Source organism: Pteronotus mesoamericanus, unplaced genomic scaffold (assembly GCF_021234165.1).
Source record: "Pteronotus mesoamericanus isolate MK-2021 breed Mesoamerican mustached bat unplaced genomic scaffold, CSHL_Meso_final scaffold_232, whole genome shotgun sequence".
Taxonomy (NCBI): domain Eukaryota; kingdom Metazoa; phylum Chordata; class Mammalia; order Chiroptera; family Mormoopidae; genus Pteronotus; species Pteronotus mesoamericanus.
In genome coordinates, this window is record NW_026555311.1 from 8,248,643 (window position 1) to 8,261,821 (window position 13,179).

The window sequence follows — 13,179 nt, forward strand, 5'->3', positions numbered from 1 at the left end:
TCAAACCTCTACCTGATGTATCATTGGCAAGTATATTTTCCCATAGGGTTGGCTCCTTTTTCATTTTGCTGATGTTTTCTTTAGCTGTGCAGAAGCTTCTTATTTTGATGAGGTCCCACTTGTTTATGGAATCACAATACCGGACATCAAATTATATTACAAAGCCACTATACTCAAAACAATCTGGTACTGGCACAAGAACAGACCCATAGACCAGTGGAACAGAATAGAAAGCCCAGAAATAAGCCCAGGTCTATATGGGCAACTGATATTTGACAAAGCGGGCAGAAGCATAAAATGGAATAATAACAGCCTCTTCAACAAATGCTGTTGGGGGAGCTGGACGGCTACATGCAAACAATTGAAATTGGATCATCAGCTGACACCATACACAAAAATAAACTCAAGATGAATAAAAGACTTAAATATAAGTCGCAACACCATCAAAGTCCTAGAGGAGAACATTGGCAGGAAACTCAGATATCCCACACAGTAATTTTTTCACCGATATGTCTCCTAAAACAAAAGGACTTTTTAAGACAAACTTGGGAAAAATGAAATCTAGAAAGTAGTGAAGCAGATAGGTTTAAAAAAAGCCATAGTTATGATTAGAAATAGAGCTTTAGCAGCAAGGTAAAATAAAGTAGAAAAGTTTATTTAAAACTAAAAATAAACTAGAAAAGATAAGGCTTTAGCATTAATTCAATTGAGATATTGATCATGAGAACTTAAACTAAGGTAGCACCTAACATAATCAAGGTACAGGGCAATGTGTTTTGATGGTAGGAAGTATAGGCTTTGGTGCACGATCAGATATGAAAATCGAGGGAGCGGGACATGTTAAGCTTGAATGTAAGATTTCTAGGCTGGCTGGCTAAGTATATGGTGATATATTTTCTACTTCAGTTCTTATGGGTTCCTAAAACTTTAACATCCCTATGCCTTAGTTCAGACATTCTTAACTTGACTGGAATATCCTTTTCCAAACTTCACAACTGTTCCTAAGCTAACTTTCTATCTGTGACTTTTCTGAAATGATCCCCCCAAATATACACAATAATTCAGTCACACCAAACTGCATGTGAGTTACTATGCTAAATCTCTACATTGTGTTTTAAGTTATGCTGGTCCCTGTACCTCAAATGACACACTCTTACCATGTCAACCTTGTCTACCATCACACATCCTTCAGGGTCCAGCTTCTGTGTTCCAGTATCATATTGTTCCTAATTTTATTCTCAATCATAAAAGTTTAAACATTCTACTTCTAACAGAACTTTCTACTTCTAACTAATCTATCAAAAATTACTGAGATCTGATAAATCAGTTAAGAACCAAATAAGCTTAAAGTAAAATACCTTTCTTTTCAAGTTTCTCTTTCACCTTCTTTTCTTCTCCTCCTCCTCCTTTTACCTGTTCTTTGGCACCAGAAGATATGGTTGTGATTGGTATAGACTGTATCACATTTTCAGAATTAGCTTGCAGTGAAGTACCAGATGGAAATGGTATTTGTTTCACTAATACAGAAAATGAAATAGGTAATGTCGTTTATATTAAACCAACAAACAAGATGAACACCATGAAATATGATTAAAAGAGAAATTCACTGTATATGATGATCAAGTCTCTACTGTCTGACATTGCAAAAAAAAAAAACCTGCCAAGAAATTAAGTACATTTTAAACATGGTAAAATAAACATGTCCCTACTTTAATCACTGATGACTAAACTGAGAAAATTATAGATAACAGTAATAGCTAATATTTATTATGGATTCCTAGGCACTTTTCAAAATGCTTTACATGAACCAACTCATATAATTTTCATAAATAGTTTAAGCAGTAAATTCTATTCATATCCCCATTAACAGATAATCATACTGAGTCACACCTAAGACAAAAATCACACTCACAATGGGTAGGAAAACAAGATTTATACACAGGTAGCCTGTCTCCAGAGATTATACTCTTATGGTTTGGGGCAAGTTAACATATTTTTCATGCAGGTTTTCCTTTACACTGAACAATCACCCAGGAAGGTATATTAATAATAATTATTTCTGTATCACAGAATTAATGGAGAGACAGTATTACTCGTTCATAGTTCTATTTCAAAGAACAACTTTTTCCAGAAGCAAAAACAATTCCTTAAGCAATAGTAAAAACATTCTCCTAGCCTAGTGACTACAGAAAAATGCAGTCCTTTGAGGGATTTTGATGTGGCTGTTTCTGGTCAATATTCAGACCACTTTTCTGAGGTACTGTTTTTTAATTTCGTGCAGGTTATTGCTTCTTTTAGTAATATGAAGTTCCATCTATCCCTGTTTTATGTTTTATCATTATACAGAATTTAATACGTCAAATCAAACTGTTGATTTCTTTTAGCATTTCAATAAGACTAGAGTTGAAAAATTTAACATTTCAGGGCAATCTCCCAGAACTGGGAGAAATAAAAAGCAGTTTTATATTGCTAATATTTCAACTGCTTACCTGTATTCAAAATCTCCTGGTCTTGAAAAACATCAACCAGCTTTAAATTTTCAATTGACAAACAATATTCCCTCTAGTTGATAGTTTTAAGCAACCCTATTAATTTTTCCTCACTTTTATTTAGCTCACTAAGGGTAGAGTTTATACTACACTATTTGAAATAATTCAGTGATGGAATAATGGTCAAAAGAAAGTATACTTGGACCTTCTTAACGTACCTAGAAAGGATTTTCTATAATACAATCAAATGGCTTTCTGCATGACACTTTGCAACTGTAATACAACTATTATTATTAGTGATTTACGATAATGTAAATATACCTAGGTCCCTTTAAAATAGCTCAATAAAATTTTACATTTTATTTACAATGTAATAGTTAAAATGATAATTATCTACTGACTTGGCAAATTTAAAAAATGTGTGATTTCATACAAATTATATTTTTAAGTTTCCATTTCCTCATATACAAAACAAGGGTATTTGTGTATACATAATTTTAAGGATAAAATACATAATTTATGTGAAACACTTGGTAACACAGTACCTATAATATAGTAAAACTTAATAAATGCTAACTAATATTATGGCTTATTTTCAAAAACTATTCAACAGGGAAGAGTGATGATTAAGTTGAAGCATAGTACAGAGATTAAAAGCACAGGTTTTGAATCCCAGCTTTGCTTTTTTTTTAACATTTTTCACATAATCTTATGCAAGACCATGGGCCTTTTCTATATCTCCATTTTCCTTATACACAAGAAGGGATGCTACGAGTATAAGATGAGAAACCAAGGATACCTAAATTAAAAAATAATTTAATTTTTTAAATTATCATTAATTTAATTTAATGATAAAAGAAATAATTATTACTATGATAAATAAAGAATGTGTGATTTGTATATTTAATCACCTCCATTTTTAATTTCTGCCTGAATTAGCTCTTGCTTCAACTCTTCAATTTCTTTCTTCAGTTTAGCATTTTCAACTCGAAGTTTCTTCTCTTCTCTCAAAGTTGCCTGCAAAACTAAGATCAAGAAAATCCAGTTAAGTATAGCTGTGTTTTCTAAAAGGTTTCTTATGAACACTACTTGAAAAGAGCATAGCCAGGATAAACATAGCTAGGATAATACTAATAACCAAACGTTTGGCCAGTTCCTTTACATCAGAGTTTAGTATTATTAAAACAACATGATATTTAAAAGGGAGAAAATCTGAAATAATAGAACAGAAAAGCCTTTGTTTATGAATCATTTTAGCTTCTGTACAGATGCTTTCGCCAACTTAAGAATCTGTCTCAAAGTGTCAATAACAGGTAAAACTGTAAGAAAGAGAGATGTATTAAATGTATTAAATTATTTATTTCTTTAAAAGTATAAGATCTGCCCGGACAGGTGCGGCTCAGTGGATTGAGTGTTGGCCTGCAAACCAAAAGGTCTTAGGTTCGATTCCCAGTGAGGGCACATGCCTGGGTTGCCAGCCAGGTCCCCAGTAGGGGGAGCGCGAGAGGCAACCACACACAGATGTTTCTCTCCCTTTTTCCCTCCTTTCCCCCTCTCAAAAATATATAGATAAAATATGTTTTAAAAAAGTGTGAGATCTAATAATGATACCAAGCAATAAAAAAGTAATCTCATTTTTAAAGTCATAACCTATAAAAGTAGCTGGATAATCTTTTATTTCGAATGTCCCAAAGCTGAACTGGGCAAGTACTGAATGAGTGAAATAAACTCAAAGATTTGCTTATGAAATAATATGTATGTAAAAGGTGAGCAACAGAATATATAAAAATATGAAAGAAAAATAATGATTCTCAATTGGGCTGATAGGACGCACTAAGTGAGATTCTGAAGACCTGAGGGGTATTTTTTGGTTGTCCCAAGTAATGGGAGTCATTACTGGCATTCACTGGGCTGTGGCCAGTGAATGCCAGATGTCCTGACATACACTAGATAAAGATTTTGGAGTTTTCATTACAACATTAATATTGGCTATTGAAAAATAAAATATATTTAAAACAAAACAAAAATCAACCTAAATCCTAAAAGCGGAAATTCAGATTTGATATTTTTATATACACAATAGCAATGTCTAAGTAAAACTTAAAAGTACTGGAAAAGAATTAAAACTCATTTCTTAAAATGCCTTACTGGAGAGTAATATAAAAGAATATATATTTTTTTCTACACAAGGTTAGAGGAGATATTTCAGTTAATATTTGATTTCACCCAATTTTCTTCATTTTTAATCTCTAATGCGATATACCCAATTCTTTAAACGCTGTTCTTCCCTTAGCAGTCTGAAAATAATGCATTGGTTTTTTCCTACAAATCACACATTCACTATATATGAATTCTAATTTCTCTTAATCCTATACTGATATTTCACTAAAAAATAAAATATTAAAGGAATCTAAAAGTAATCATCAATTTAAAGTAGTAATTTATGTTGTAAGCATTTTTTGGTCAATATATGAATTCATTTTAAGTATCTCCTTAGAAAATTTAAATTTTTCTTACTTGCTTTTTCCTTAAGAAGAGCAACTTGCTGCTTAAGATACTCAATAATTTGATCTGCCTCTGCACCTTTCTGTTCCAGTCTCTTCAGAACAGCATCATTGGTTGCCATTTTTGCCAAGAAACGGCAGAAAATCCTAAGTGAAAAAATAAAAGTGATAAATTATACTGTAGCTGTGTAAACTTCAATAACTTCCTTAATACCTCTGAGTGTGTCTTCTCATTTGTAAACAGATCCTTTCATTCAGGGTCCAGCACAAATAACGCCCCTTTTTTATTACAAAATCATAAGCATGTGATTCTGTAACATAACATCACACTCAAGAACATATGACACTTTAGATGAAATGTTCAAATTGCTGTCCATCTCATACAAGACATTCACGTACCCTACCAACCACACTCAAGCAGGCATTACAGGTACCATGTATCTCAGAATAGGGCAAAATGAGATCCCATAGAAATGTAGTGTAGATAGAGGGGCCCCCAAAGTCCCCACAGCCTTTGATTGGGGGAAGTGGGGAGCCTTGATACTGGCTTAAGATATTCTCCATAATGAAGGCAACATAAGAGCTGTGCTACTGCCTCAAGGCAAGGTGGGCATGCATGACTTTTAGGATATATTCTGACTGATAATATAGCCAGGGAGACTGCCTGCCTGGATCACTGAGTCATTCTTGCCCAGACTGGGGAGAGCAACAGAATCAATGTAAACAATACCAGAGAACTGGCAAATGTAGCTCATTGTGGGAGGAGTTGGAGATGCAGTCACACAGGAGGCTCCAGGTCAGGACTTAAACTAAGGGGCAGGCAGCCATGAGGGAATTCAGCCATGCCGTTTGAAAGAGTGTAGAAGAACCACAATGGAGGAGTGAAGAACCATGCTGCCAGTAATGAAATAGCAGCTATGTGGTTTGTAGGGATTATTTGGCCATGCGGGCTGGTATAATAAGGGAAGGAATGGCATGTTGCCGCTCTGATCGTGCCTGCTCTATCAGACTCTGAAGCCATCAAGGATCCTGCCTTGCAAGATGATGGCCACTGCCTTGCAAACCCAGACTCTACCTGGACACTTGGGACTTATGTGTTTCCTAGACTTCACCACGAGCCAGTGTTTCACAGCACATGTGTCCCTGCACTATTATACAGAGGCTGATGACCACATACCCCAGATCCTGAAGGAGAGAGCTGCTATGAGACTGTGCAGCCAGCTTAAGATGAGGAAATGCGGAACTAACGGGGCTTGCTTTTGGCTCATAGCCCTTTCGGGAACAAGGGAACATAGGAAAAAAGGGCTCCAGGATGAAATGCTCCCAGCTCCCCCAACATTGGGATATTATAAATAAAAACCTGTTCCTTCCAATATTGATTGTTGGGTCATTCACCAAGGCACACGTGGAAGAGCCCCCATCTGCTTGGTTACAACAAGAGTAATGTTCATACTTAACATTTTTGCCACATAGCTACTATATGTAAGGCACAGAGCAAAGTTTTGGGAACACAAAAGACAGGATATATATATACACAATGCCCACCTTTGAACTCACAATATAGTGGGTTACCTATGTTATGGTAATTTCTGGATCAATAGGTATATTTTTTTCTTAAGGGTTAAGAACACAACAAATAATAATAAGTTATAGAGATGGGTATTAAAGTGTACTTAATTTGTCTAAGCTGCAAGTTAATTTTTGGAAGACTGCACATAGCGGTGATAAATATTAATATATTTACATTAATTCTAAATTTTGTGTTCATAACAGTGTGTAAAATATATCTAAGGATTTCTGTCCAGGGGACTACAATAAGTCAATAGTCAATTGAAAATCTTTACCCACTTTTCCCTCTAAATAAATACTGTCATCATAACAGTGAAAGTGCTAAAGATAACAGATTTGAGATTATTTAAACAAATGGTATACAAAGAACACTCGAAGGCGTATAGCAGATTTCAGTTTGAATGACTTGTGAAAGTCTTCTAAAAATTGGTACATAACGGTTCTCAACTTTAGCTCAGAAGGCAAAGCAATCCAGGATAAACCATACATACCAATTTGCCAAAGGCACACAACTGGCCAAGAATACCAGACAAAAATTGTTTTATGGGGATGATGCGTACTGTTCTGGTTTAAGGAAAGGAAAAAAATTAACATTCACTGAACGCTTTCTGCTCATTTTGCTATGAACCTAAAACTGCTCTAAAAAATAAAGTCTATTAAAAAAAAAGTTCACCAAACCATAAACTTAAGACCATGTGAATCTGAATTTTGAGAATGCTCTGAATTCTAATTACTAATGAATAAAGTCCTCACTTGGTTATGCAATAATTAATAATTTTCCAAGTTTCCATTAAGTCATTACGCTATATATCATATAGTAATATATTAGACTACTTTGAAATGTTTTAGTGCCACAATATCAGTAATGCTATTACAAAAGAAGTCTCAATAGAACAGTAAATATCTTAGCGCAGTCATTTCTCTGGCAGTAAGCACACTTTTGTGGCAAAATAAAACTTAGGAATGACTATAAAATACACTAGCTGCTAACCACTGTCTACTTTTTCTCTCTTCCTAGATAGCTGGTTATCTTAGCAGTATTATTTATGATTCCAGTATTAAAATAATTTGTGTGAGATATTTTGGATTAGATTCTAGTCAAATTAATGTGTTGACAAAACTTTTGTCAAATGGCTAAGATCTATTGTTTTTAAAATTAGAAGCTCTGTAAACATTTTTCTAGTACTTGTTGTCATTTAGATTTTTCAAAAATATAAGTAGGATCCATAAGATTATGCCAATATTTTCTAGTAATAAGAAGTTAATGATCACTAGCCCTAGCAGAAGAGTATAGTTTTTTTTTAAAAGAATGTTTACAGACAACAGATCGTGATTGAACCACATACTTAACAAGCTGTGTAACCTTGGTAAAGTTACTTAATTTCTCTATGCTTTATTTTCTTAATTCATAAAATGAGGATACTTAACACCTGATTTCACCTCTACACCCTCGGCATCTCCTTTTAGAGCTCCTCTTCTTGACATGTACTTTTTGTTGATGTTCTACAGGGTTTGTTCCTGATCTCTAGCTTGCTGGGATTACAACCCATTAATACACAGATCAGGGATGCCTTTGTGTTCCAGAGTTAAAAATGTTTGTAACTGAATGCAGATGCCTTTAAGCAAGGCAAAACAGACTTCACCACTCCCTGCTGTCTTCCATTTCCGTTACCTGCCAGGTCCATATAAATAAAGATCATGACCTCAATTTTACCTATAGTCTCTGATTTTGAGCCCTGTGCTGAGTTTACAGGAGACAGAAAATTTAAACATGTTCTTTATACTCACTAAGTTTTCAGACACATGGGGGAAACACAGTAAATTGGGGAATTTTTTTTCTAATGAAGTTATGTTCAGGACAACCCTGCTAGTTTAAAAACAATGTTAAGCTCAGACAAATCTTTCACCTTCAATCCAGTGCTTTTTCCATTATTTTGTGCCAAATGCTCCATAGATATTTTCAATTTTATATTGGGTATTCAATGAATTTCAAAACTTCAAGTTTCTTTAGTCTCCTCACCAGTTTTTTTTTTTTTTAAAGATTGTATTTGCTTTTTTACAGCAAAGGGAAGGGAGGGAAGAGAGGGAGAGAAACATCAATGTGTGAGAGAAACATCCCCAGTTGTCTCTCCCACACACCCCAACAGTGCAACCCTGGCATATGCCCTGACTGGAAATCAGGAATCAAACCAACGATTTGAACTTTCATTTTGCTGGAAGATGCTCAACTCAATCAAGACAGTCAGGGATCCTCACAGCTTTTAATATGCTAATACGCATAGGGTTTCTCACAGGTAACATTTGTAGGCTATTTATTATAAGCTGCCTAAATGCTTTACATATATTACCTATAAATACTGTAATTATCTCCATTATACAGAGAAGAAAACTTGAATTAAAATTAATTTGCCCCAGGTCATGTTGCTAGTTAGTATATGAGAACTGAAACTTAGGTCTGCCTGACTCCAAAGTTACCTCTTTTAATGCCCAAGCTATAATTTCTCTAAAGGGTATAATTAGGAAGCCTTTCTCAATGTACTTAACCACAGAATCCTAACCAAAAAACACCTAATAATATATATTGGAACTAGTATTTACTAAAACTATTTGAGAATGTTGGCTTGGTATGTGCTAAAAGAAAAAGATAATGAGATTAAAATAGATATACTTAGTTAAAGGCACAGTAATTATAAATATAAAATAGAGACACAAAATTTTAAAAAATGAGTATGTTAACTGTATTTGGATAGTGAGAGGACTATTTTTCCTTTTATCAAATTAAAAAAAATGAACATATTTTTATGACAAAAAGATTTGAAAAGTATTATCTAAATTATTCTCCCCTTCACATTTTGTCCTTATAATGTTCATATTTCGTTTTAATTTTAAAACCCATTGTTAGATGCCTCTAATCATAAAAACTTCCTAAGAGCTGAAACTGATTTTACCAATTATGTGAATCTAGACTATGTCTTAATCATTAAAACACATGTATAAAAGACTATTTCTGAAATTCTTATAATTTTTGAATGGCTTTCCTTTACCTCAGCAATCTCCTCTATGACTGTCACTCACCACTATGATTCTAAATTGCAAGTAATTTAAATAACAAATCCCCTGCTCCAGGCTCTCAATGTTATATAGAAACAAATAAGCTATTTTTTAAATGGAAGTTTTAATATAAACAAGTAAGTTATTTTTTTAATGGAAGTTTTAAGTGCAGATTTTAAATTTTACTTCATAGCCCAGGAACTCTAGAGAAATTTGAAATTGCCTTTGTTTCCCAAAACACCTGATTTCACTGTTTCAGAACTGCAATTATGTAAAAATTCATATTCTTCTAAGACAAAGTACAGTATTTCATTAAATCTAAGATGTTCTATTATTTTATATACTATTTATAAAAAGAAAACAGTGCTGATTAACACAATGCTTTCTTATCTTAGTCACACACTATCATTTATTGAACCTCTTTTAAATTTAGCTCTATTTTTACCTTTTATCTCGTTTCCCTGTATTTCTGCATACACGACAACTTTTCATTCTAATGTTAAATCAGCTTTTAAATGATATTTAAAAGAGAGATTAAACTCCAAAAGTGTATACCAACAGTACACTTAAATCAACTGAACTGATGACAATATTAACAGCTATCTATAGTCAAGTTTATATAAGTGTGGGCATTAAAACCTAAGTCACAACTGCTACTTAGGCTATAGTGATTTTAAGATATCAGTAATTATAAAATACACCACTATTTCACAGATGTAAATATGAAAAAGATGTGCAGATTAGAACTGATAAACTGCAATAATTTGAATCACTTTTTTCTCTCTTACCATCATCCCTATTCTTACATTTCAACCTTCTTTCTTCCATTTGTTTCGCACTCTACCTGCCAAGTTACCCCACTCTGGGAATATCTTTATTACAATACTGTGAAATACGCTACTTCTTAGAACTAGGTTAAAACTCCTGTTAGGATTTGAGTCAAAAGTCAGAATTTTAAAAGGTAAATACTAAAATTAAGTATTGTGAATACTAGTTTTAGTGAATACTAATTCCAATAAATATTATTAGGTGTTCTTCAGTTAGGATTCTGTGGTTAAGTAAACCCACCAGCAACCCAGGGATCTTTTAGCAACCTTTGCCAAAATTCAGAAAGATAAAAACTGCCTTTTTTGAGAAAGTTCACATTTATTTATTTAGCTTATAGTCAGGGAATGAGTTGAAATTCTAGGTCTGCCACCAGTTAGCTGTGTGACTTTAAAACTTTTTCATTGTTTTTATTAAGGTGTAATTGACATATAACACTATAGTAGTTTCAGATGCATGACATGATTTGATATTTGCATAGAGCATATTGCAAAATGATCACCACAAAGTCCAGTTAACATCCTTCACCAAACACAGTTGCAAATTTTTCTTTCTTTTAATGAGAACCTTCAAGATCCACTCTCCTATTTTCAAATATGCAATACAGAATTAACTATAGTCACCATGCTGTACATCCACAGGACAATCTTTGTAACTGGAAATCTGTATTTATTGTTTATTGTTTTCTTTTACTCAGAAGAGAGCTTTCTTCCCCTTTATAATGAGGACACTTGGGGTCCTAAAGGATTTAAAGAATAGCTATGAGAGGACAGGTATAAGGGACAGCTATGAGAGGGCAATCCATGTATTCAAAAACTAGCTATTAACATAGAAAACTTTTCTACCCAGTGAAATATACATATGTTAAAAAGGGGTATGTCAAGATTCCCCACAGCCCTCTTACCACACAACAGGGTCATCTTTTACCTGGTTCAGATTTTCTCCAGAAGGATTTAATCATCTCTTTCCCCCCACAGACGCACTCAGTAATATCTTTCTCCCATTTCTTATGTTGACATAAGGAAAGTCTAAAACTGAAAGAATTTCTATGAGTTTATCTGAACCAAACTCATGATATAGCGAGGAAGCAGTATCTCAATGGATTTAAAAACTGCTCTGGAGAATGGCAGTTTTGCAGCATATTTTATAAGTTAGAATCAGAGCAAGACGCCTCAGGGGGTGGGGTACATGAAATCCATTAGTGGTAGATTAAGGTAGTAGGGGGGAGGGATACAGTGCAGAAAAATCTCTCCGACTGGGTAAAAAATAAAACAGAGTTTATATGGTCTAGTACTCCATTGGAGGTTGTGCTCTGTTGGGGTCTGGGAAAAAAGATTACTCTAACAAAGGCATATTATCTTAGATGCAAAAAGACAATATAGGCAGGCTCACCTAAGGTAAAAATTGACCTCTGTCAAGAAAACTACAGACCTAGGACAGGACCACCCACCGTGACCCGCATTTAATTAAGAGTTTTTATGTTCAAACGGTCCTAGTGGTTATTTCTAGTCTGAGTTTGTAGGGCCCGCCATGCAGCCTTTCCTGAGGTTGTTAGGTTTAGTATGTGGCCCCCTTTCCGCCTACACTTATGTAAGAACACAACTAACAATCGCCACTACTTTAATGAGCCAGGCACAGTATATAGTCATTTAACCTTTATAATGTGATGAGATATTTCCATTTTATAGATAAACTCGGAGAAATTATATGATTTGTCAACACTCATTCTAATAATAAATGGCAAAGCCATGATTTTAACTTGCATCTGTCACTCCAAAACTTACACTACAATTTATTTTTTTAGTCTTCCCAAAACCTAATTAAAGAAAATTAACTCATCATTCATTAATACTCTTACATGTCAAAATTAAAAACACTAAGAATGATTGGCCATTTCTTAGCAGTCCTAGTCAAGCCACCATCATGTCTCCTGTAGATTATTGCAGAAGACTCCTATCTTTCCTCCACCCTGTCCCCTTCAGTCTATCTCAACTGCAGCCAGGCAGAGCCTTTTTATCCTTTAAAAAAATTTATTTATGCTATTACAGTTGTCCCACTTTTCCCCCCTTTGTTCCCCTCCCCTCAGCCCACCCTCCTCTCCCAGTCAATCCCCACACCGTTGTTCATATCCATGGGTTATCCTTATGTGCTGTCTTATCTCTTCACCTTCTTTTAACCAGTCCCCATCTCTTCCCTCCCCTTTTACAGATGTCAGTCTGTTTTATGTTTCTGTGCCTCTGATTCTATTTTGCTCATTAGTTTATTTTGTGCCTCAGATTCCACTTATGAGTGAAACCATATGATATTTGTCTTTAATTGCCTGGCTTTTTTCACTTAGCATAATAATCTCTGGTTCCATCCATGCTGTCACAAAAGGTAACAATACCTTCTTTTTAACTGCTGTGTAGTATTCTATTGTGTAAATATACCGCACTTCTTTATCCACTCATCTACTGATGAGCACTTAGGCTGTTTCCAACCCTTGGCTATTGTAAATAACACTGGCATGAGCACAGGGATGCATATATTCTTTTGAATTGGTATTTTGGGATTCTTTTGATATATTCACAGAAGATAAATTGCTGGGTCAAAAAGCGGTTCCATTTTTAATTCTGTGAGGCACTCCCATACAGCTTCCCACAGTGGCTGCACCAGTCTGCATTCCCACCAACAGTGGACTAGGGTTCCCTTTGTTCCACATCCTCCTCAGCACTTGTTGTTTGTTGATTTATTGATGATGG

General features: G+C 34.4%; 1 protein-coding gene across 3 annotated transcripts in view; it reads right to left on the minus strand.

The window, feature by feature from the left end:
• Nucleotides 1–13,179, minus strand: part of AIMP1 (aminoacyl tRNA synthetase complex interacting multifunctional protein 1) — a 53,337-nt gene that overhangs the window by 18,621 nt on the left and 21,537 nt on the right. For all 3 annotated transcript variants that reach the window (XM_054591652.1, XM_054591649.1, XM_054591651.1), the window contains exons 2-4: nt 5,007–5,140; nt 3,401–3,514; nt 1,359–1,517 (exon numbers count right to left, since the gene is read on the minus strand). In XM_054591652.1, coding sequence (XP_054447627.1) covers nt 1,359–1,517; nt 3,401–3,514; nt 5,007–5,115 — 382 coding nt within the window. In that variant the 5' untranslated portion in view covers nt 5,116–5,140. The remainder of the gene's footprint in view (nt 1–1,358; nt 1,518–3,400; nt 3,515–5,006; nt 5,141–13,179) is intronic.